This window comes from Phascolarctos cinereus, unplaced genomic scaffold (genome assembly GCF_003287225.1).
Source record: "Phascolarctos cinereus isolate Bilbo 61053 unplaced genomic scaffold, phaCin_HiC Scaffold_4;HRSCAF=312, whole genome shotgun sequence".
In the NCBI taxonomy this organism is placed as follows: Eukaryota; Metazoa; Chordata; class Mammalia; order Diprotodontia; family Phascolarctidae; genus Phascolarctos; species Phascolarctos cinereus.
In genome coordinates this window covers 512,678,801-512,704,718 of record NW_027555847.1, presented here as the reverse complement: position 1 = coordinate 512,704,718, position 25,918 = coordinate 512,678,801, and the positions used below count along the sequence as shown (strand labels likewise).

The window sequence follows — 25,918 nt, the reverse complement described above, 5'->3', positions numbered from 1 at the left end:
TATTTACTTAGTGTTTTTCTTTATGTGTGTTATCTCTTCCTGGTTCTTCTGTTAATTAGCTATGTGACCTTGAGAAAATCATTTAATTTTTAGAGATCTTAGCTTCCTCACCAATAAAGTATTTGAAGGGGGAAGAGTAGAGGAAGTATATGGTTTAAACTATCAAATACTCTCTAGCTCTAAATTTCCATGATTCTTTTCTATCATAAAAACAATGTAGAACATTAACCCCTTTTTCACGTGAAGTAATATAGTAATGTATGTGAAAATCACCTAAAAAGTAAGTCTAGAAATGGAACTCAAACCATATGACTCTAAAGTATTCCTGTGGGAAATACTTCTGCAGGAGAGGGGCAGAGGCAGTTGGGGTTAAGTGACCTGCCCTGGGTCACATAACTCATAAGTGTCTGAGGCCAGATTTGAACTCAGGTCCTCCTGACTCTAGGGCCAGTACTCTATGCACTGCGCCATCTACTCTTAACAGCAACACCATTACAATGACAACAATAATAATAACCATCTCCTGGTATTTTTTCCTTCTATTTTGGGGGCAAAGAGGGACACAATGAGAAAAATTCTTTCAGAGAAGTATACAATGAGCATTACTACTTCTTCATTAATACATTCATCTTTTTAATGTCCAATTTGCTTAATTTTTTCCCAGCCAGTTAACATCCCTAGAGAGCTTTAATTCCACTTCCCTTAAATTGTTGGGTTTTTTAAAATTTCTAAATCACTACCTTTACCCTGCTGGTAGTAACAATGTACTTTGGCACACTTCATTTGCATTCCTAGGAAGGAAACTCTTCCCACATAACGAGGAAAAACTGCGGTTTTCTACAATTTGCAAAATATCATTTTGCTGCATGCTAAATTTCTAACGTAATAGTATTTACAAACCACATAATTTTGCACTGACTAACACTACATCACAATGATGCTCTAATACAATATCACTAAACTTCACCCAGTGCTGTGAAGTTTTGCTATAACATTGTTGCTTCGATAATACTTATGATTGCTCCATTGCCTCCTATAAAGTTTTGGAGTTTCTTTGGCTAATGTTCTCTTTTTATAGATTTAATTAAGGACCTCACGTTATACTTGTGATGTGATGATGTTCAGTTGTTTCAGTCATATCTGACTCTTCATGACCCTATTTGGGGTTTTCTTGGTAAAGATACTGGAGTGGTTTTCCATTTCCTTCTTCAGTTCATTTTACAGATGAGGAAACTGAGGTAAAGGGTTAAATGACTTGCCCAGCGTCACACAACTAATAAATGTCTGAAGCCATATTTGAATTCAGAAAGAGGAGTCTTCCTGCCTCTAGGTCTGGCACTGTGCCTCTTAGCTGCTTCCATGATACTTGCATCTAAGTCTTAGTTTTTTTCTGACTTCTTAATGAACTGTTTCCTAGAATTGCAAACATCTCAATGGAAATTGGAGTAAAGGCTGAAGAGATGCACTCTAATAGAGAGGTAGCATACTTTTTAGAGAATTGTGACTGCCCTCCTGGATTTGCTGGACTTTCTTGTCAGGTACCAAATAACTGTTGAAAATGGTTTTAACATTTCCTTATTTTGAATAAAACTACTTTTCTTTACTGTCACTGCCCAGTCTAATCAAGGCTCAAATCCCTCTTTTCTGTCTCTCCACAGGATTGTGCACCTGGGTACCACAGGGCAAAACTTCCAGAAGCTGGTGTCAGAGAATCCCGCCCTCTGATAGCACCGTGCGTGCCATGCCATTGCAACAACCACACTGAAACCTGTCATCCGGAGACTGGAAAGTGCCTGGTATGTGGCTTATTCTAGATGTTCTCACTTGGCTAGATTTAAAGGTCTTTATTCCTTGGCTATTCTTCTTCTCTATCCATACGCATCCCTATGTACTGAGCTTCCTTTGCCTAAACTTCAAATCTGATGGTCATTTCTAACAGAAAAGATTTATGGATATGCTTGTGCTATTAGTGGAATGGAGGCATCTTTTTTTTCTGAGTAATTTAATCATTTTATTAATAAGACTGGCAGGTTATTAATTTAAAAAATGGTCATTTGGCCATTTCTCTTGGACCAAAAACCAAAATGGAGATATCTTATGAATTTAAATTTTTTATGGAATTTTTGCTCACAGATTTCAAAATGGCAGACTTTGATAATATGAGTCATTTGGTTTTTCATACTTAGTCTCACTGATTATTAATATCCAGAATCAGCCTAAGTGATCTTATTTGATATGGTGACCCCTCTCAAAAGTGACTACTTCATTCAAGCCTTGTAATATCAAAATTCTACCTTTAGAGATCAGCTTCTTTCATGTAAAACATAGCCCTTTCCTTGAAATTGCCTTGTAAAATACAAGTATTTCTAGGAGGAGATTACATAAGTAGTTTGAATTTAGTTTGAGTTTCTATGTTGAATTTAGTTGAATTTCTACGAGATAATTTTCCTTCAGAATTGGATAAATGCCAGGTAATGTGAGAGTCCTCACTCTCTCAAATGGTGGAAAGAAGTACATACACTGGAACTGGATGATGAAAACAAAGCATCCTTTTAGACTCAGGCTTGACCACATTATTTCTAATCCTGCATTCTTCTGCACTCCTGAAATCTCCTTTTTGGCATTAATTTGTACGATAATGTGGTAACATGGCATCATAAACAATCACAATGAAAGGTTCACAATGTGTACGAAATATGTAAAAAGATAACAAGACATTGTCATTCTCATAAATTATTTTTAAAAATCGATATTTCAAAGCAAATTAACCTGGGGCTACTGGCCTTTAATCTTCTTTTCTCTGTTTGGTAGAGAGTCAACATGGAATAGTGGATAGAGAGCAGGCCTCAGCCTCAAGATGTCCTTCCACTGGATGTCCTGCCCTGACTGGGCGGGTTTTTTAATCTTCCATTGCTCTGGGCACCTCTACGAAGTTGAAGAGAAGATGCTAATAACTTGCATTGGTAGAGAGATTTCTGTAGTTGGGAATTGCCCATAGCAATGAAACCACAGTCCTTATCCTATTAGATTCTTTAGTTCTTCTTATCATACAAAAGTATTTTCATTCTCTGTCTCTTGTCTCAGTGTAATTCCCCTATAACTTAAAAGGATGTTTCTAAGGCATTATGTTGGCTAAAAGCTCATGATTTTGCAGCCTTCATGATGATAACCGCGTCTTATTTTTAGTTGCCGATATTAATGACAAATCTTTCCATCAATAATATTGTGATTGTGTCATATTATTTTTAAACTTTTTAAGGGTAAAAATGATGAACTAGTTACTTTGAGCCTACTATATTCAGGTCATGTATTCTATTCATGGAGTCCTTAAATTAATTGCTTAATAAAGGCATAGATATAAAGCACCCGCTTTGCCCATTTTTTGCATGCCTGCCTTTTCAGAGTAAAATGCACTCATAAGCTCTTAATAATACATAGTTTATAGGGAACAGCTGTAAAATTTTTAAGTTTTCTCAATTTCCCAATCTGATTTTTAGTTCCTTTTGGATTATTGAAAAATCTTTAATAAAAACTTATATAGATCAGAATAGAAATGAAGTGAACATACCAAAAAATGTATATAAAGAGGAAAAGAGAATGAAACATATAGAGCATAAGATTTCTCTTCCTTTATTATGTGTCAGGAACAACAAAATATGCTGATACTGAATATAGCAATAATTGCAACAGCTAACATTTGTATTGCATTTTAAGGTCAGCGAAGTGCTTCACAATAATTATCTCATTTGAGCCTTGCAACCTTGGGAGGTAATAGCTATTATTACTCCATTTTACAGATGGGAAAACTGAGGCAGCTAGCATTTAAGTGATTCGCTCAGAGTCATAGATCTAGGAAATATGTGAGGCAGAATTTGAATGAGGGTCTTCCTACCTCCACATACAGTGCCCTACCCATTATACGCATGGCTGCCTATGATTGACAAAGATCATATCTTTTAAGGATCTATGATTTCATTGGTACTTTCTGTACTCACCACATTTCAGTCCATCTTTCTCTTACTAGACTATTTGAAGAGGGAAAAACAACCTTCATTGTCTCAGAGCTAACCATCTAGGGTTGGACTTATCTGAGCTTATCCTTAGACAATAGAATCTGTCATCAGTCTTGGCTTGAGGCCCTTCCAGCTTGATACCACCCATCAGAGGCTACTGGCATAGACATTGTAAGGTCAAGGTCACCTGAATCAGGCCTGGAGTTTCAACCTCAAGCAACTTTCCTTAACCCTGTTTTCTTTTTACACTTTGTTCTGTACATTTTTCAAACCCTGCTTGCTTTTCTCTCCTCAACACCAGACTCCTCTTTGCCTTGACAAAGGGGTGATTACGAGAATGGGCTTCCTAAGTAATAAGGTTGCACTGTTTAGGTCTTGGAATTAGTAAAATGGAATCTCTTACATAGCTTATAACTTTTATGAGGGAGGGCTTTAGGGGATCATTACAGATAAACACTAATACCACATTCTGTATTTGCATTGGAAATGTATCCAGTTAGAGGAAGCCACCACTTTGTTAAATTATTTTTGTATGTGTGTGTGTGTGTGTGTGTGTGTGTGTGAATGTATGTATGTATATGTGTCTGTGTATGTATGTATATATATATATATGTACACACACATGTATGTGCATGCACGTGCACACACACACACACACACACACACACACACTTCCATAATACCCTTTTCCATTACTGGAAAACAAAAAAGTGGCAGAAAAAGACTTTAGAGAAGAAAAAAATCCATTAAAAGACTTGCTCATCAAGTCTGTATGTTTTTGTTATCATTATTTCATTTTTGGATAACAGAATTGCAGAGATAACACAGCCGGTGATCATTGTGATGTGTGCGCTTCAGGACACTATGGGAAAGTCCGTGGCTTTGCTGATGACTGCTCTCTTTGTGCCTGTCCCAGAACCAATGCCAGGTAAGTATGGGATGGATCAGATTTCTCTGTATACTAAAGGTAAATGAATGACACCTTCACTTGTGTTCATAGTAGCTATTCATATAGGGATGAATGATTTGTTTTATTACTGATTAAAGAATTAGCATAAACTGGTTGTCATTTCTATAGTTTAATATGTTCACTTGCATTTATTAAAGATTGAATCAGATATATATAATAGATAGATAGATAGATAGATATGTTTAGCATCATCTAAATACAAGAAGTTAGTCCACCAAAGTAAAATTTTATTTCTTAAAGGGCATTGACAGTTCTACATTTACAAATCTGAAAGTGTCTGTAACTATGATAATTTATTTGAGAAATTTACTCATCAAAGCTCAAGGTTCAACTGTTCTTCTGGAAAGGTTTTCTAATTGATATAGATCAGTCACTAATCTGTTAACATCCTTTTTTTTCTAAGTTCACATATTTTTCTAAATTCACATTTTTTCTAGATTCATATATTTGCTATATATTCATTTAAGTATTTATTGAGTGTCCTTATGTACATAATAACTTGGTAGATTGTAAATGTCTCTATTTACATTGATTACATGCCCATCTACTTTTTAAAAAAAATTATTAAACCAAATGCTTAAGTGTCTGTCTAATATGATCCCTACAACATATAGTATGTAATAGAAGTTGAAGACAACATGGATTTGTGGATTTTTGTTTGAGTCTTGGATGCCTCTATTTCCTAGTTTTTGTGAACTTGATATTTTCGAATTTCAATTTCCTCATCTGTAAAATGGGGAGAATAATAACTTTTACTTACCTACTTCTCAGATCAGATAATATAAATGAAAATACTTTTAAAGTGTTTTACAAATGGAAGTTCTTATAATTGTAATGCAAGTTACCAACTTTCCCTCAGTATTTACTTTTAAGATCACAAAATGTGAATTTTAAGAGAAATATTTAGCGTTCTGAAACTGGGTCTTTGACAGCTCAAGAACAATGACCAGCTCTTCTTCCTCCAGTTTTAGTCCAACTTGTGTCTTGGAAGGTGACGATGATTTCCGGTGTAATGCCTGCTCTCTGGGATATGAAGGACAATACTGTGAAAAGTGAGTTGAGACATCATCCTGTAATTTTCATATATGTTTGTATCTTTAATTCTGCAATAAATACATGACTGTGGGAAAATATGTTAATTTATAGAAATTAACCATGCATTAATATAACTTAATTATAATTATTGTGATAAGTCTAATGTATTCAAGTATAATAAATAGAGATGTCATTACTGAAATAGCCTAAGAGGCAGTTTAAATTTGACACATGCATTACTAATTATGAATGTTAAAAGTATAAAGCGAAGTCCTTCATTTTTCGGCTTGACAAATAAATACCCTCTATAGTTTAAAATAAATACATAATCCCTTCCCTTAGAAAATAAATATTAAAGAAAATAAAAGACCCCCATTCTTTGGATTGCTTAACTTGGTGGTCAGATAATCAGCAAGACTATACCTTACGTGCCTCATTATTTTGAGATCTATGTTTTCGTCTGTGTCGGTCATCAAAGTAGGCCTCATTCCTTTCATGCCTTAGTTCTGCTGTCCCACAGATGGTAGTCTTGGCAAGGCATGCACTCCATTGATTTAACTGTTTTTTTTGGGGGGGTGGCTAGGCAGTGGGGTTAAGTGACTTGCCCAGGGTCACACAGCTAGTAAGTTTCAAGTGTCTGAGGCCATATTTGAACTCAGGTCCTCCTGACTCCAAGGCTGGAGCTCTATCCACTGTGTCACCTAGCTGCCCCAATTGACTTAACTTTTAAGAACCCAGGGACTGTGCCATGATATTGTGAAGAATGTTGACTAATTATTTTCACTAAAAAAAAAAAATTAAAGAGGTGCTTAGTGGAAGAAAGCTGTAAAAAATTAATAATTTGAATTGTGTATTTAGTCTTTTTTTTTTCTCTTTCTCTAGGTGCTCCTCTGGCTTTTATGGAAATCCTTCAAAGGTGGACGGTAGTTGCCAGCCATGTAACTGCGATCCAAAAGGCTCTGTTCACAGTTTTTGTAACGCTGTATCTGGGCAGTGTATCTGTAAGCCAGGTGTGACTGGCCGTGCCTGTGATGAATGCGAACCAAGGCATATCCTGGTGGAAAGCAAATGTGTTTGTATGTGTTTTTCCTTTGATGTTTAAATTTTTAAAAAATTCTTCTTATGATCAATTCAGTTGGGTAATTTGTGAAGAATGGAACAGATTTGATGGCATGATGTATCTCCAAGATCTAGAAAGTGATATTTTTTTAAAGCTAGTCTTAAATTAGAATAGGTTCAACTTTCAGTGGGATATTTTTGAGTAAAGAAGAGGGGTTCTAAGGGGCAGCTAGGTGACATAATGGACAGAGCACCAACCTGGGAGTCAGGAGGACCTGGGTTCCAATCTGGCCTCAGATACTTACTAGCTGTGTGACTTTGGTCAAGTCACTTAACTACAGTGGGAAGGAAGAAAACAAACAAATAAAGGAAGGAAGGAAGGAAGGAAGGAAGGAAGGAAGGAAGGAAGGAAGGAAGGAAGGAAGGAAGGAAAGAAGGAAGGACAGAATAGTTTTGGACTTGCAGTCAAGAAGATCTGGGTTCAAATCCTGCCTGTGTCTCTTGGGCAAGTAAAGCGCTTGCTCTATGCCTCATTCAGTCCCCTTAAATCTAGTGAATTGTAAGTGGGTTCTTTTTATAATTTATACTGCAAACCTGTCAAATGTAATCTGCATGGAACAAAAGTTCAGTCAGTTTGGTGGAGGAAAAACAATTTTTTTATGACCATCTTTGCCATCCAAATTCCCTACAGGTTCTTCAACTTAATATTACAGATTTTTTTGGTAGGCACGATTTACAACAACAACCAAAAAAATCTGGTAGAAAATGTGAGAGATTTTCTTCATGATACTAACAAAGTCTTTGGATAAAGTAGGAATAACACATGAATATATGGGTCTAAGTTCAGGCCATTATAATAAGGAATTTTCTATGATTATATATATATATATATATGTATATATGTACACACACACACACACACACACACACACATATATATTTAAATCAAATCGTGCTGCAAAATCTCCAGAAGACCTTGAAATCTAAAGTCTAGTCATAAAAAAAGAGAAAGTTGCTGAATTGTACTGATGTATTGTGGCAAAGAAAATCATAACAGCTTTTCTTCCCTCAATGATTTTAACTATGATGTTCACTTCAATCTTTTGTTTTTTGAGTGCATTTAAAGTTCTTTGTCCCTCACAAACATATTTGAACTAACTTAAACATCTTTTTTCTTTAGCTTGTGATGATGAATGTGTGGGTGTATTGTTAAATGACTTGGATAATATCACTGATGCCATTTCCTCTGTGAATCTCACTGGCATCATTCCCGTTCCACATGGAATTTTATCCAACCTGGAAAACGCAACTAAAAATCTCAGGGTAGGTACTATAGTTATGAATACTAATGAGAATAGTTGGACAAGAAATACAGACATATTGATACATCAATTACATTTCCATTGGTTGGTGAATACCATGGGAGACCAGATCCATGAAATTAAAAAATAATTAATTGTCCACTGGGCAGCTAGATGGCACAGTGGATGGAGTGTTGAGCCTGGAGTCAGGAAGGCTCATCTTCCTGAGTTCAAATCTGGCCTCAGACGCTTACTAGCTTTGTCACCCTGGGCAAGTCATTTAACCCTGTTTGCCTTAATTTCATCACCTGTAAAAATGAGCAGGAGAAGAAAATGGCAAATTACTCTAGTATCTTTGCCAAGAAAACCCCAAATAAGGTCATGAAGAGTCAGACATGATTGAAAATGACTCAAGAACAAATTGTCCACTGGCCCATGATGCTTGTTTGGTATTTTATAAAGTAACTACATTAGACAGATTTCATGTTTTCTAGGGTTTTACAATATGAAAGAAGAAAGACGTGTCTTTTTAAATTTATTTTTTATACTGAAGTTTTCTCCAGAGGCTAAAGATTACATTTTGGGAAGTAGTAATAAAAGGATCTTGAGTCAGAGATTCTGAGTTTGAATCTTGATTATGCCTCTGTGAGGTCTGGGGCAAGACATTTAATCTATCCAAGCCTCAGTTTCCTTATCTATAAAATAAAAGGTCTGAACTAGATTGCCTCTCAGATCCTTTGGTCTCAAAATATATGATCCTATTCTTTTATTTTAACTATAAACTTACATAAGAAACCCAGCTCATGGCTAAGAATGTAGTTATCTCTTCACAGCAACTGTGGAACATGCCTTTTTGTGATATATCTAGCTTAAAAAGCCTAGTATTACTTAAGAATGAAAATCGAGCCAATGTTCAGAAATATCCAAATAAACCCAGAAATTCTAAGTAAATGAAAACCTTCAGAAATGTCCAAAAACCTGTCACACTGACATACACAGGACAGATAATTCTTAGGCTTTCCATTCTAAATAGATTTTCCTTTAGTTCAAAGCATAGCTTCTTGTGTCATAAATATCATTCTGATTGGACAGGGTTGATGTAATTTAATCTTCAATGTTTAGTGCATCAGATAAATATTTGGATTGAATTATGATTAGTACTAAGTTGGGATCATTTTTCTTCTTTGAATTATTTTTCAGCGTTTTGTGTAGCAGATATACTGAGAATTATATATGCACACTAATACATATATACATACATATGTGTGTGCAGATATATCTACATGTTTAGGTAGATATATTTATACACACATCTATATATCTGTAGAGATATATCATATAGATATATGCATATGTATATATTTGTATTTGTATAAGATATGACATATTTATGTCTGAGTTACATGATAATTTTTTTTGCTTTAAGTTAAATTTTTTTTTAAATTTCAAGAATCTTAGTTTGAACACATCTAACTAAAGGTATGGGAGTGATGATGAATTATCTGTAAGAAAGACAGAGCAGATTCCACTTCAGCACAATAATTTGAAGTACTTTCATCTATTTGATTCACCCAAAATTTGCTGAATATTAAATATAGAAATGTTTGACTAGTATCTTATCAGTTTAATGAGTTTTTTCACTTAAATTTTGTTTTTTAAAAAATTTCTGTGTAATCAAACAATTAATTGTGAAAGTCCATTTTCATAGAATTGTTTTCTTTTTTTCCCCCTCTTCCTCCCCCATTTATTTATTTATTTTTAGTTTTCAGCATTCACTTCCACAAGATTTTGAGTTTCAAATTTTCTCCCCATCCCTCCCCTCCCCCCACCCCATGACACCCCATGACAGACAATGCATTCTGATTCCCCCTTCACCCAATCTGTTCTCCCTTCTATTCCCTCCCCCCCTGCCTCCTTCCCCTTCTCTTTTCCTGTAGGGTAAGATAGATTTCTATATCCCTTTGCCTGTATATTTTATTTCACAGTTGCATGCAGAAACAATTTCTAAAATTCATTTCTAAAACTTTATATTCCAAATTGTCTCCTCTCCTCCCTCTCCACCCACCCTCATTGAGAAGGCAAGCAATTCAACATAGGCCGTACATGTGTAGTCATGCAAAATACTTCTGTAATAGTCATGTTGTGAAAGACTATATTTCCTTCCATCCTATCTTGGTCCCCATTTATTCTATTCTCTCCTTTGCCCCTGTCCCCCATCAAAAGTGTTTACTTCTGATTACTCCCTCCCCCAACCTTCCTTCCCTTCTATCACCCCTCCATTTCTTATCTCCTTACCCCCTAATTTCCTTTAGGGTAAGACAGATTTCCATACCTAATTGGGTGTGTATGTTACTCCTTCTTAAGCCAAATCTGATGAGAGTACAGTTCACTCATTCTTTCTCACCTCCCGCCTCTTCCCCTCCACTATAAAAGCTTTTTCTTGCCTCTTTTATGTGAGATAATTTACCCCATTCTACCTCTCCCTTTGTCCTTCTCCCAGTATTCCTCTCTCACCCCTTAATTTTATTTTTTAGATATCATCCCTTCATATTCAATTCACCCTGTGATCTCTGTCAATATATATTCCCTCCAACTACTCTAATAATAAGAAAGGTCTCATGAGTTACAAATATCATCTTTTCATGTAGGAATGTAAATAATTCAATTTTAATAAGTTCCTTATATTTCTCTTTCCTGTTTACCTTTTCGTGCTTCTCTTGAGACTTGTTTTGGAAAGTCAATTTTTCTATTTAGCTCTGCTTCTCAAGAATGTATTAAATTCCTCTGCATCGAATATCATTTTCCCCACTTATTGACTATGCTCAGTTTTGCTGGGTAGGTGATTCTTAGTTTTAATCCTAGCTCCTTTGACCTCCAGAATATTATATTCCAAGCCCTCCAGTCCCTTAATGTAGAAGCTGCTAAATCTTGTATTATCCTGATTGTATTTTCATAATACTTGAATTGTTTCTTTCTGGCTACTTGCAATATTTTCTTCTTGACCTGGGAACTCTGAAATTTGGTTATAATCCTAGGAGTTTTCCTTTGGGGATCTCTTTCAGGAGGTGACCAGTGGATTCTTTCGATTTCTATTTTACCCTCTGGTTCTAGAATATCAGTGCAGTTTTCCTTGGTAATTTCTTGAAAGATGATGTCTAAGCTCTTTTTTTGATCATGGCTTTCAGGTAGTCCACTAATTTAAAAATGATCTCTCCTAGATCTATTTTCCAGGTCAGTTGTTTTTCCAATGAGATATTTCATATTGTCTTCTATTTTTTCATTCTTTTGGCTTTGTTTAATAATATCTTGATTTCTTATAGAGTCATTAGCTTCCATTTGCTCCAATTTAATTTTTAAAGAATTAATTTCCTCAGTGAGCTTTTGGACCCCCTTTTCCATTTGCCCATTCTGCTTTTTAAGGCATTCTTCTCCTCATTGGCTTTTTGGACCTCTTTTGCCAATTGGGTTGGTCTGTTTTTTAAGGTGTTATTTTCTTCAGTATTTTTTAGGATCTCCTTTAGCAAGCTGTTGACTCATTTTTCATGATTTTCTTGCATCACTCTCATTTCTCTTCCTAGTTTTTCCTCTGCCTCTCTTATTTGATTTTCAAAATCCTTTTTGGGCTCTTTCATGGCCTGAGACCAATTCATATTTTTCTTGAGGGCTCTGGATGTAGGAGCTTTCACTTTGTTGTCTTCTTCTGGTTGTATGTCTTGATCTTCCTTGTCACCAAAGTAAAAATCTGCAGTTGGAATTTTTTCCTCTGTTTGCTCATGATCCCAGCCAATTACTTGAGTTATAAACTCTTTGTTAAGGTAGGCTCTGCTTCCAGTGTGGAGGGTGCACTGTTCCAAGCATCAGGGGTTTTGTGCACCTGGGGACCTGTAAGTTTTCAGTCCTTCCAAGGTGTGATATGATCTAAGGAGAGGTGTTGACACCTTTTCTGACTTGTGCTTTGTTCTGTGAGTGACCATAAGCACGATTTTCTGCCCTGGAAATGAGAGGAAGATTCCCTCCTCACCACCACTACAAGCTCTACCATGCCAGTTCTCCTCCTCACTTCAGGACTTCCACCCAGGACTGGACCCAGATCCAAGCATGGGCAAAGCAAGAAAATCTATTCTCAGCACCATGCAATTGTTTTCTTTTGCCCACGTTGATATATGAATTATGATGAAAGGACCTATTAGTGTGGACTTATGTTATCATGATTTAAAACTAACAAAATGGAATTGGTATAGCTTTAAAAGAAAAAGGACTTCAACTAATCTTTCATTAATGTAATTCTAGGAAAAGAGTGTCTGTAACGAAAGGAAATCAGTAATTTAAAAAAAGACTGCAATTAAAATCTGTTGGAGAACTAGAAACTTTTAATAGAAAAATTGTAATTTGTTTCCTTTGCCCCTTATAGGAGTCATTAGCAAATAATAAAATGGCAGTTTCGCTGGAAAGGGCAAGAAAACAACTTGAAGGCATTTCAGAAGACACAGATAATTTGCAGAAAGAGGTGAGTCATGAAATCTTTTGTTCCTCCATGTGAGAAGCATTTCTTGACCAGTGGTGTCAAACTCAAATAGAAATGGATCCCAGTGGGCCACGTATATACTTAGAAAACTATATATTAGCATTTTATTTATGTTGTATTTTTATTTATTTTGTGAAATATTTCCAAATTACATTTTATCTGGTATGCAAGTTTTTCTGTCTGCTTGGGTTTTGACACCTCTGTTCTAGAGGAAGTTTCTCTCAACTCTGTGTTAAAGAAACTAATTTTAAAATTTGTAAAGCAGTTTTCTTGTAATAGAAATAGTACTGAACTAGGATTCAGAAGATTTGTTTTGCTATTCACACCATGTTAGACTACATGGATAACATTGGGTAAGTCACCTATAAAGAGTCCTAGAATTTTTCATTGGAATGGTCCTAAGAAGTTATTTAGGCAGCTTGGGGATATAGTGCTTAAAAGACTTGTTATGAGGGAAACCTGAATTCAAATTCCACCTTAGACACTTACTAGTTGTGTGACTGTCTCTGTGCTTCAGTTTCCTCATCTGTAAAATGGATTCTGGCCTTCCTAGAGTTGTTGTGAGAATCAAATGAGTTAATCTATTTTGTAAAGTACTTTGCAAACCTTGAAGCACTATTTATGCTAGCTATTACAGTCAAATGCGTTCATTTTAGATATGACAAAATTTATGACCAGAAATGTTCATCAATCTACCTGAGGTCCTACAGCTATCTAGCTTCTCCAGTATCAGTATACTTATTTATAAAATGGGTTCTCTAAAGTTCATTCCAACTATAGAACTGTAGTTCTTGTTTGCCTGGGGAAGGTATTTTACTTACTCTAAACTTCGATTTCCATTCTCTGTAAATAAAGATAATATAATTTTTGCATTGCTTATTGACCTCACAGGGCTATGGTGAGGATCAAATTAGATAATGTATGAAAAGGACTCTTAACATTTTACCTAGCACTTCAAATGCTTATTCTGTGGCAGGTGCTATGCTAGGCACCAGGGATACAAATATGAAGAATAAAATAATTCCTTTTCAAAAGGGGCTTATTCTCTAATGGGGAAGTCAGCAGGTACATATAGAGGTGTATACAGAATAAATAAAAAGTGAATAAATGTCATGTAGTTAAAATTAGTTAAATAATTAATCAGCCAGTCAAATTAGTTAGTTAAATAGTTTGAGTCAGTTAATTAATTAGTTAAATAGTTAAAATTAAGTTATTTGGAAGGAAGCATACCAGCAGCTAGGTGGATCAGGAAAGATTTCATACAAGAAGTGGAAAGGCACAGAAAGGGGATGTATGAGGCAAAAAACAAGGCCAATTTTGTTGTATTACAGAGTGTAGGAGGGAGAGTAATTATGAAGGGCATTACAGGTTAAACAGAGGAGTTCAAATTTTATCCTAGAGGCAATAGGCAGCCAGTGAACATGACTGAGTAGAGGAATGACATAATTATATCTGTGTTTAAGGAAAAATATTTTGACAGCATTGTATGGGATGGACTTAGTGAAGCTGTTATAATAATTTAGTTGAGAGATGATGAGTGGCCAAACTAGTATAGTAACTATTTAAGAAGAGAAAAAAAATTGGTCAAATGCAAGAGATATTGTGGAGGTTGAAATAGCAAGATTTGGCAACTGAGTGGATTGTGGGGTGAGGGAGAATTGAGGGTTTGAGGATGATGTCAAGGTTACAAACCTGGGAGAAGGATGATAATGCCTTGAATAGAAATAGTGGGATTTGGTAGGGTGAGACATGTAAGTTGCTGTTTTCATTTTTTAAAAAAAATTATTAATTTATTTTGACTTATCAATAATCACTTCCATATGCTTCTGAGTTTAAAATTTTTCTCCCCCTTCCTCCGCACCATCCTCCCCAAGATGGCGTACAATCTGATATAGGCTATATGTTCACATTCCTATCAAACATATTTTCACATTAGTGAAGTTGTAAGTAAAAATTAAAACCAACAGGAGGAACCATCAGAAAGAGGAAACAAAATTCAACAGAAGAGAAAAAAAAGATAGCAATTCAACTTTCACAGTTATGATTACTATCTGTCTTTTTCTCCATCCTTTTTTCCCCGTTTATGTTTTTCTTTCTCCTTTCCCCCTCACTAGTGTTTTGCTTTTGACCACTGACCTCCTTCAGTCTCTCCTCCCTTCTATTATCCCTTTCCCTTTTCTTCCCCTTTGCCCTTACTGCTTCTTTCCTCCCTTCTATCCCCCCTCCCTTTTCTTTCCCCTTTTCCTTCCTACTGCCTATAGGGCAAGTTAGATTTCTATACCTAACTGATTATGTTATTCCCTTCTTGAGCCAAATCTGATGAGAGTAAGGTTCAAACAATGCTCACCCCCTCCCTTCTTTCCCTCTGCTGTAATAGGATTTTCTGTCTTTTCCTGTAATGTAATTTACCCTTGTCTGCCTCCTCCTTTCTCAGTACATTTTCTAAGATCAGACTAATCCACTTACTTGGATCCATTTAACCCACTTGATTAGATTTTTTTTTATCATTACATCAAAGTCAACTAATATCCACCCCCTTTATGTATACTCCTTTAACATGGTGTAATAACAATACAGTTCTCAAGAGTTGCAAGTGTCATCTTCCCTTGTAGGGATGTAAACAGCCTGCCCTTATTAACAACATTTTGTATCTTTCTGTCCCATTTACCTTTTTATGTCTTTCTTGAATCTTGTACTTGAAGATCAAATTTTTTGTTGAGCTCTGGTCTTTTTATGAGGAAGGTTTGGAAGTCCCCTATTTGTTGAATATCCATCTCCTCCCTTGAAAAATCATGCTCATTTTTGCAGGGTAGTTGATCCTTGGCTGCAATCCAAGCTCCTTTGCCTTATGGAATATCATGTTCCACACCCTGCGTCTTTTAATGTAGAAGCTGCAAGGTCCTGTGTAATCCTGACTGTGGTTCCATGATATTTAAATTGTTTCTTTCTGGCTGCTTGCAGCACCTTCTCTTTCATCTGGTAATTTTGGAATTTTGCTATTATATTCCTTGGCATTGTCAATTTGGGATCTCTTTCAGGTGGTGAGAGGTGTATTCTTTCTATGGTTATTTTACCTTCTGGTTCTAGGACTTCTGGGCAGTTTTCCTTTATGATTTCCTGAAAGATACTGTCCAGGCTTTTTTTTCATCATGATTTTCAGGTAGTCCAATGATTTTTAAATTGTCTCTCCTGGATCGATTTTCCAGGTCGGTTGTTTTACCAATGAGGTATTTTATGTTTTCATCTATTTTTTTTTCATTTTTTGTTTCTGTTTGACTGATTCTTGCTCTCTCATAGAGTCATTAGTTTCCATTTGTCCAATTCTAGTTTTTAACAGATTGTTTTCTTCTGTTAGTTTTTGTACTTCCTTCTTCAATTGGCCAATTGTATTTTTAAGGGATTTGTTTTCTTCAGTGTACTTTTTTTCCAGTTTGCCAATTGTGTTTTTTAGGGACTTGTTTTCTTCAGTGTACTTTTTTTCCAATTGGCCAATTGTATTTTTTAAGGACTCTTCTACCTCTCTCATTAGACTTTTAAAATCCTTCTTGAGCTCTTCTAAGAAGGCTTTTTGGGCTTCAGACCAGTTCATATTCCCTTTTGATGTTGCAGATGTGGGTTTGTTGACAATGTTGTCCTCTTCAGAATTTCTGTCTTGATCTTCTCTCTTCTCATAATATGAATCTGTAGTACGTTTCATTTTACTCATGGTTTCTTTATTCCCTGGCCTTTAAAGAGATTGAGCTCTCCTGCTGGGGAACAGAGGGCACTGACCCAAGCTTCTTGTGTTGGAGCCTAGGTCTTGGTCACTGGCTTTGTGTGCTGGGGCCTCTTATGTTGGCAATTGGAGGCTGTAGGTTTTGGCAGCTTACCTGTGTTGGGCTGGAATCAGCAAGGCTGGAACTTTCAGGCAATTCTAGGTTGCCTGCTTTTCCTTTCCTTTAGCTTTCTTCAGCTCCTTTTAGATGGGTGCTGCAGGGTGTTTATCTGCCTGGGGCCCCTTGCAATGCTGCCTCCCATGTTTCTGCTAATGCACTGGGAGATTCCTTTGTGGTAGAGTGCTGAGGCACCTGGTGGTTTTCTGAGCTGGTTTCTACCAGTTCCCCCACCCTCACTGAGGCACTCGGAGGTCCAGGTGTTGGTGTTTGCCTCCTCTACCACTTGGGCTTCAGTATCTCCTCCTGGTTGACAGTTGGAGGCTGTAGGGTTCTGACAGCTTACCTGGTGTTGGGTTGGAATCAGCAAGGCTGGGACTTTAGGAAGACTCTAAGTTGCTTTCTTCAGCTCCTTTCAGATGAATGCTGCAGGGTGCTTATCTGCCTGGGGCCCTTTGTAGTGCTGCTTCCCTTATTTTTGCTGAGGCACTGGGAGACTCATTTGTTGGGCTGCTGCACTGCTGTTTGCTGTCTTTCTTCTAGCTCAGCTGTTCCAGGGTATTTTTTTCTGGGGTGATATTTTCTAGGTTTTCAGAGGTTGATATGAGAGGGTGAGAGTGACTACCTTTTTACTCTGCCATCTGGGCTCCTGGAAGTGGAAGTCCTGTTTTCATTTGTTTTTTTAATGAAAGTTTGCAAATTATTTTTTTACCATAATTTTATTTTTTTTAACAGCTCACTCAGGTATTAGAGAGTAGCCAGCATTTGAATGTCATCACGGAAAGAATGCTGAAGAAAAGTCAAGATTTAGCTATGTTTATTGAGAAACTGAGGACTAATATAAAAGGTAGTATGCATAATATTTAATTTTAGAGAGTACACCTGGTTTGAAAACGTATTTTATTGTATCTCAGAGTAGCTGTGAGAACCAAAAATTTCACTGTACTCCCAACTTCATTCATGTTTTTGATAACATCCAACTAAGAAAACCACTTTTTGTTTTGTTTAAACTTGGTACCGTGATTTAGCCAAAATATTAAAACTTCCTGAGTCACTTCCCAATTTAGAAATCTAACCTATCATGGTATTTTTTGCCCTTCTGGGAATATTTTAATTCTGTATATTAATTAGTACAGGATAAAGATACAAGGAGTTGTGTTATACCAAAATGAGGCATTAGGGGGCAAAAGTAAGCTAAACATATTTGAATGAGGAATATGGTTACAAGAAATAATGTCATCAGAAATACAGGTAGTTCTAAGTGATCTTCCCACACTGTTGTCAATCACTTATTAACAGTTCGATTCATTTCCTTTATAGTCATTGTTGAAGAAGCAGCTGCCCTAAATGAGACTTGGAGTATCAATCAGCAGCTGTCCAATGCTAATTTGCAAAATATGCAAGAGGACATTGCATCCATGCTGGAAGTCTTACATAAAAGGAATCTCATGCAATTACACCAAAATGCTACTACTGAGCTCAAGTAAGTCTCAAAGTGTAGTTTAGAATCCAAGTAATCACATATCAACATGAACTCTCTTTCTCTGGGTAGGAGGAAGAGAAATGGCAAACGAAGAAAGAGGGGTAAGGAATTTTCACAAGAAATGGATTAATTGTAACAAGTCCTTGTTTAGGAATGAAATAAAGGTCAGAGAGGATTTCAGTTAGAGAAACATGCAAATTAGAAGAAATGCCATTTAAGGCTAAAAGTTTAGTACAAGGTAATATGCATATTGATAACACATAGCTCAGTTATGTGTCACTGAGCCACATTGACAAAGAATTATGTGATTTTTTTTTATGTGAAAATCATGTGGGGGTTTAGTGGACTGTAAAAATTTGTTTATTGGGAGTAAAAAAAAACCCACTACAGTGGAATTAAAGGAAATGTAGTGTGCAGAGTCAGGAAAACTAGTCTGACAGGATGCTGCCTTCACTGGCTCATATTTATACTACAGCAGAGAATGTTAACAACTGGGAAAGGAGATCAGGTAGGCTTCAGGAAGAGGTAGCAGCTTGAGGGAAGATAAGAATTTTTTTGAAGCCAAAGGTGAGGAAAGAATACATTCTGAGTGGGAACTTCTAAAAGGTATGGAGGCAAAAGATGGAATGTTGAGTTCTATCAGAGCTAAGTTTAACAGCTGGAGGGACTAGACACTGTCTTCATCCTATTTGGCAGGAAAACTCTGGAGTAGAGATTCTCATGGTAACCCTGGTGGTTATATGCTTCCATTCTCAAATATTTAGATATGCTGGAAAAGTATGGTGCCTTCTATGATTTGCAAAGAATGAATGACCTTCAATTCCTCAGTTCTACTTCCCTGTCTGGGATTAGTACTGATGTTATTTCATTTTTTTTTTTGATGAATAAAAATTGCTCTGGGGCCCCACTTTCTCCATAAATTTCTAATATTTCATAGAGCCCCAATCATGTGACCTCAGTATAATGGAAGTAGGTGCCCGCAAAGCCAACAAACATGTTTTTACCACAGATGACACTTTGTTTTAGGCATAGAATCAATAAAAATACACAATTTATTTGTCATAACAATGCATAATAAAATATTAGAGCCACACAACCTCTCCTACACCGTGTCACTCCATAGATAGCATATAAACTGTTCTGAACACAGGAATACTAAGGAAGACAGTTTAACTCCTTAGGGTACTCTTCCTCTACTGGGCAAAAGAATGCAGACAATATTGGTCAGTTCCCAAATGTTGTCCATCTCAAATATCCAATAAGACTGGTCCCTAATTGAAGATTCATGAACTCTGGATTTAAATCTCTCAGAAGAGGGCATGGAACTCCTGAAGGTCAGTGCTTTTACCAGCCTCAGTTGACTTCTTACTGGCTGGAAATGCCAACCGATTCTCTCTTTATACCTAGTCTATTTTAGAGCAGGGTGAGTGAAAACAGTGGAGAGTCAGAGAAAGAAGCAGTCTTGCCCTTTCCTCTTCTGTTCCCTAGAAACTTCAGCTGCTTTTTCATGGTCCTGCTGTCCAACTCCTGTGTTTTACTCCCTCCCTACACATAATCCTCCTTATAACTAGACCTACTGAACCGTGCAGAAAAGGCATTTTAGGAAGGACATTGGTAAATTAGAGAGCTTCCAGAGGAGTAAAACTAGGATGGTGTAGGACTTAGAAATCTTACCAGATGAGGATTACTTGAAAGAATTTGAGGTGTTTAGCTTAGAGAAGACTTGACTTTAGTTGGATGGAGAGGACAATGACAGTTATCTCCAAGTTTTTGAACAAAAAGTGGTGGATAGGTGTGGCAAAGGGGCAAATTCAGACCATGTCAGGGAAAGCTGCACAGGTGGGTTTGGACCTGATGGCATGCATACTCCCTTTTGATTTTAATATTCTATAGATCCTGCCTCCAGCATTTATTCATTTATTGGCTATGTGACCAATGAGAAGTCACTTAACTTTTCTGAGCCATCTGCAAAATGGGGATAATAATACCACATGGAGTTTTATGGGGGAGAATAAGGTAATATAAGTAAAATGACTTGTAAACTTCACAGAAATGTGAGCTGTTAGTATGGTGATAACAAACTGAAATTTAGAAAAGAAGATCAAGATCAGTGCCACATGCTAATGACCTGCATTACATAACATGATTACACTATGGGTTTGACAAAGCTTATCTAAAACTGTATGTCCTCACTTGCTGCATTGCATAAAATCCTAGAGTGACAGCTCAAAAACACCTTTGAAGTTGTCTAGTGTAGGCAGAGAGACTCAGGGACTTGCCCAAGGTAACACAAATGGCAAATAACAAAGCTGGGAATTCTATTGATCATCAGGATAAGGCTAATGATGATGTATTGAGGCCAGATGCAAGAAATATGCTTGTTTCCTATACAATTTTTCAAACGTTTTTTGGTTGTTATATTTTCTAATTAATCTTTTCAGTCAGGGTTAAAAGTCATCAAAATGGGGGCCGCTAGGTGGCGCAGTAGATAGAGCTCCAGCCTTAGAGTCAGGAGGACCTGAGTTCAAATCTGGCCTCAGACACATGACATTGTGCAGCCCTGGGCAAGTCACTAAACCCCATTGCCTCACCAAAAAAAAAAGTCATCAAAATGTACAATAAGTGGAGTAATTCTTTTCAAACTCTCTGAGGTAGAATAAGTTTTCATTGTATGTGATCAAGGTAAGCTGACACCATTAAAATCTCGTGTTTTGGAGCTTTTTAATAGAACTTTTAAAACTTTTTAAAGACTCTCCCGATAGTTTGAAATATTAGCTAAGAGGCACTATGGATAGAGTACTGAATTTGGAGTCAGAAAGACCTGAATTCAAATTCTGCCTCAGACAACTCTGTCCCTGAGCAAGTCATGTAACATCTCAGCCTCAGTTTCCTTATCTATAAAATGGGGATAATAACAACACTTGCCTTACAGGGTTGCTATAAGGATTAACTGAGATAATATTGGCTTTGAAAATGTTAAAGCTTTACATAAATTTACTATTAACAAAGTACATTCTACCACTGTGAGAGATTGCTATGTAGAGAGTTCATCATGTTTTATATCTGAAAGTTCAAAGTGACTATAATAAAGAGTTAATTGTTTTCAGTGAGTAGAGACTTTTTTGCTTTCCTATAGTTCAGACATATTATATAAATGATTTTTATGTGATTTTAAGGAACTTGAAATTTTGTTTCATAGGATAAAATTCACAGTGGATTACAGAAAGACATATTGAGTAAACATACAGCTAATTTCATATTGAATCTGAAAAATGTTCTCCTTTGTTCGTGTTATTTCTGTTTTCAAATGTAAAATTACAGATTCTACACCCCATTGGATTAGTATAATTTTAGTACAGTTAGAGCAGTTTTTATTTTTTGTGTGTATCCTAAAAAACACTTACTGGGATAATTTCTTCTGATTCTATTTTAAAAAATTGTTAATGAATGGAAGTCCCAAACTTCATTACTGTTTACTAAATTTAAGGCAACTTTGCTTATCAAGACTAAAATGCAAATAAGAATGACGTTCTAGGCTATTATCTTCTCAGTCAGTAAGCTATCTGAAAAGTCTTTAAAAACCTGAAAGAACTAAATAAATATCAGCTGTCATTATAATTAGCAAAGTTATCACCCTCCCCATTCTTAGAGAACTACTACTTTTGCATCCTGACATCAAGATAACCTCCAATAACATTTTTGTGGTTTATTTCTAGACTTGATGTGTTCATGTGGAGGGACCCCTACTATTTTCTTATCAAGGCAGCCATTCACTGATCATTTGTATCATTTTCATTTATTAGAGCTGCCAAGAATTTGTTGTCACGAATTCAGAAGAATTATCAGAAACCACAGCGAGATCTGAAGGAACTGAAAGAGAAAGCAAATAACCACTTTTTGGAGTATAGTAACAAGCTCCAGGAAGCACAAGCTTTGGTTAATGAAGCAGATGCCAAAACCAAAGAGACCAACCGTCTGTTGCTTATTATCACTACTAATTTAGAAGAACTAAATGTAAGTATGAGCAAGTTGTTTTAAAAACTGAGAAAGCCTACTATAAAATTACATTGAGAAGTTCATAGTGAATCTGAAAATAAACCTCTTTGTATTCTCACTATGCTCAAATATAAAATTAGAGTTTAGTACACCAGTAGAGAATGTGAGAGTTATTGTTTATGTCCTATAAAAGTTAGATGCCATTAATAAAATTTGTTATGAGCTTGGGAATAAAAGGACCTAAGCTACCCAAACCCCTCAGATTTAAATGAATACACACACACACACACACACACACACACACACACACACACACACACACACATATATACTAAAATTCTAAATATAATTAAATATAAATGCAAAGTAGTAGCATTAAGTAAACACATCTAGGAAAAAAGGTGGTTTTATGAAGTTTCTGTCAACAGATGATTTCTTTTAAAGGATAAAAAACTGCATGTTTTGGAAAACCAAAATTTGTCATCTACGTTAATTGAGAAAGGAAAAGGACTCATAGCAGCTGTTGCTGCACTTGCAAAGGATGCCAAAAATGCTACAGAGGTAAGTGCATATGAGAATATACTTATATAGATATTTATATATATGCATGTGTGCACATTAAAAATATTCGTTTATCTATATAGCAGTTAGAACTTCATCGTGATGAGCTGCTCTTGTGGAGCGCCAAAATCAGACACCATGTGGATGAATTAGTCATGCAGATGTCTAAGAGAGGAGCCCTTGACCTTGTCTATAGGGCAGAGGATCATGCAGCTGAGCTGATGAGACTGGCAGATGTGCTAGACAGGTAAGTCTATAGGATTATAAGGACTGGACACACTATAAACGATTGGTTAGTTCTTAAATGCTAGGTTTATCTTTTTTTTTATTTGTATTAAATTTGGGGAAACCCTTTAATATTTAAGTCTGGCACGTGTTCTGGGCTCATGCTCCCAAACCTTACCTGCACAGGTATGATCTCCAGAGCACCAGGATATTTCTCGTCCTGCTAAAGTTACTGGTGGGCCCCAAGGGTCTAGAAAGTATCTTTCTGATGCTATTGCCCACCTCCCATCCCCTAATGATTATTGATTGCTATAAATTAGTCAGCCAAACTTTATTAGCTTTTAGAAAGGTATATTTTTTCTTTTTTCTTTTTTCCTTTTTTGGGAAGCAGTAGGGGTTAAGTAACTTGCCCAGAGTCGCACAGCTAGTGAGGCTGAATTTGAACTCGGATCCTCCTGATTCCAGGCCCTGTACTCTTATCTACTGCACCACCTAGGTATTCCAGAAAGGCATATTTTCTAAGGTAATAAAGTGAGAACAATTGGTGTCCCCAAAAGTCTGTGACACATTTTCCAACTAGTATATGCGGAGGTCAGGGGAAATGGGTTCCAGCCTAGAAAGAACATTTGGCAAAAGGGGGCAAATTGTAGCTTCAGAAAGTCTTTTTGCTGGAGTCCTTGAGATGGTAAAAATTCTCTGCTGGACTCCTCCTGGAGCTTTGATTCTGCCTCTTCCCATCATGTCTGGTCTGTCTTCCTTCCCTGCTGTAGACACTACTCAAGCCGGTCCTCTCTCAGGAATTCTGCTAGGTTTCCAGTTTTAAAAATCCAAATCCTCAGACCCTTGACCCTCTCTGATTCACAATGTCTTCTAGCAAATGGGGGAGAAGAGGATGAAATGCTCTCCTCCTAGCCCATGCTTGCACCCCCAATTCCAAATTACCAGCTTGTTTATGCAAGCTCCATAAGGTGTGATTCAATCTAATCAGACTTCCTGCCAGTCCACACCACTCTAGCTCATCAAATGGCTTTCAAAGACATTTAAATTGATCCAGGACTTTTTCACATGCGGCTACATGGATAGTGCAGTAGATAGTAGGTGCAGTAGATAGAGTGCTTGGCCTAGAGTCCTTGAAGACCTGAGTTCAAATGTGACCTCAAACACTTACCAGTTGTGTGACTGGGCTTGTGTGACACTTAACTGTAAAATGGAAATAATAATAGCATCTACCTCCCAAAGTTGTAAGAATCAAATAAAACTATATTTGTGAACCATTTGGCATAATGCTTGACACATAATAGACATTGTATAAATACTATTACTATTTTTATTATTATAAATGTATTGTTATTATAAATGCCAGCTATGACTATTTTAAAATTATTATTACACATAATCTGAAGCCTGTGGCTAACTAATTCAACAGAGATCTAGGCCTTGTTTATATCTAATGAACAACTAAGATGTGCTCTCACCTGGACAAGGTATTAGGGTTTTAGCATCTCATCATTTACTTTAAGTGGGGCAGGATTACTATCTAGGCCAACCTCCCACCTTAGATTAGGAATGTGGTATTTCCTACTAATTCTTATTAATCCTTAACATCATTACAAATTACTTATAGCAAATTTCTTCGAGTAGTTGATAAAAATCTTGAAGATATTACCTTGTATCAAGTCCACAAGCAATAACAGCTGGCATTTATCTATTGCTTTAAGGGTTGTGAAACATTTTATAAATCTTTTTTTTTTTTTGGCTAGGCAACGGGGTTAAGTGACTTGCCCAGGATCACACAGCTAGTAAGTGTTATATGTTTGAGGCCGGATTTGAACTCAGGTCCTCCTGAATCCAGGGCCGGTGCTCTATCCACTGCGCCACCTAGCTGCCCCAACATTTTATACATCTTATCTCAGTTTATCCTCCCAACAATCTTATGTGGTCGGTGCTGTCATTAACTTCATTTTACTGTGGAAGAAACTGAGATTGAGAGAGGTGAAGTGACTTGACCAGGGTCATATAGCTATTAACTATCAAAGGTCAGATTGGAACTCTGATCTTCCTGATTCCAAATTTAGTGCTTCGACCACTACACCATGTAGTTACCACAAATATTTATTGAACACCCCCTATATCCCCAGCACTTTTTTGGAAGTTCTTTGGGAGGATATGAAATAAATGAAATACATTGCCCTTGTCCTAAAAGAGCTTATAGTCATGCTGTAGACCCGTATGTCTTTGGGCCACTAGGAAAGCCCTCAGTCCTCCAAAATTTTAAGCCAATTCACTTAGTTAACATTCCACTATTTTTGTTAAGTACTTCATGAATTTTTATTCACATTGGTTCCCTAGACAAATGAAAATAGCACTGAAACATGAATCTTACTAATCATTTATGCCACATTATAATCTCCAGAGCTTATCTTGATAACAGACAGGAGATGAAGAGGATTCTGTAGTGAAAGGAGAGGTACCAACAAACCAGGGAAGGGCACATAAAGGAGATACTTGGGTCCCAAGAATAGACCTCATTTACTTGACAGTTTTGAATAGGGCCAGCTTAATATTCAGTCTTTTTGTTGACACAAGACTTACATGCATAAAATTGTTAAAGAACAACATGATCATGGATAGTATAAAATCACTTATTTACTTATGTGATATGAACCACAGAATCGATGGAGAAAATTTGAATTTGGTGCTACGTTATTTCCTCACTCTTTTCATCCATCCCTAAAAAAGAGGAAAATGCAAAGGTAATCTTACTGCATTTACAGCCAAGTTATAGCCTTGATTACTTAATGTATGAATGGTAAAGGAAATTGAACTCAAAATACAAATGATTACCATCTTGTACCTATAAATCATTGAACTGTACCAG

General features: G+C 36.4%; 1 protein-coding gene across 1 annotated transcript in view; it reads left to right on the top strand.

Annotated features, from left to right (window-relative positions):
* Positions 1-25,918, top strand: part of LAMA1 (laminin subunit alpha 1) — a 198,243-nt gene that overhangs the window by 109,598 nt on the left and 62,727 nt on the right. Inside the window, 12 exon segments of the mRNA XM_020975006.2 lie at positions 1,418-1,538; positions 1,659-1,796; positions 4,823-4,941; positions 5,949-6,035; positions 6,901-7,094; positions 8,258-8,400; positions 12,790-12,885; positions 17,511-17,622; positions 18,096-18,258; positions 22,062-22,272; positions 22,699-22,815; positions 22,899-23,062. Coding sequence (XP_020830665.1) covers positions 1,418-1,538; positions 1,659-1,796; positions 4,823-4,941; positions 5,949-6,035; positions 6,901-7,094; positions 8,258-8,400; positions 12,790-12,885; positions 17,511-17,622; positions 18,096-18,258; positions 22,062-22,272; positions 22,699-22,815; positions 22,899-23,062 — 1,665 coding nt within the window.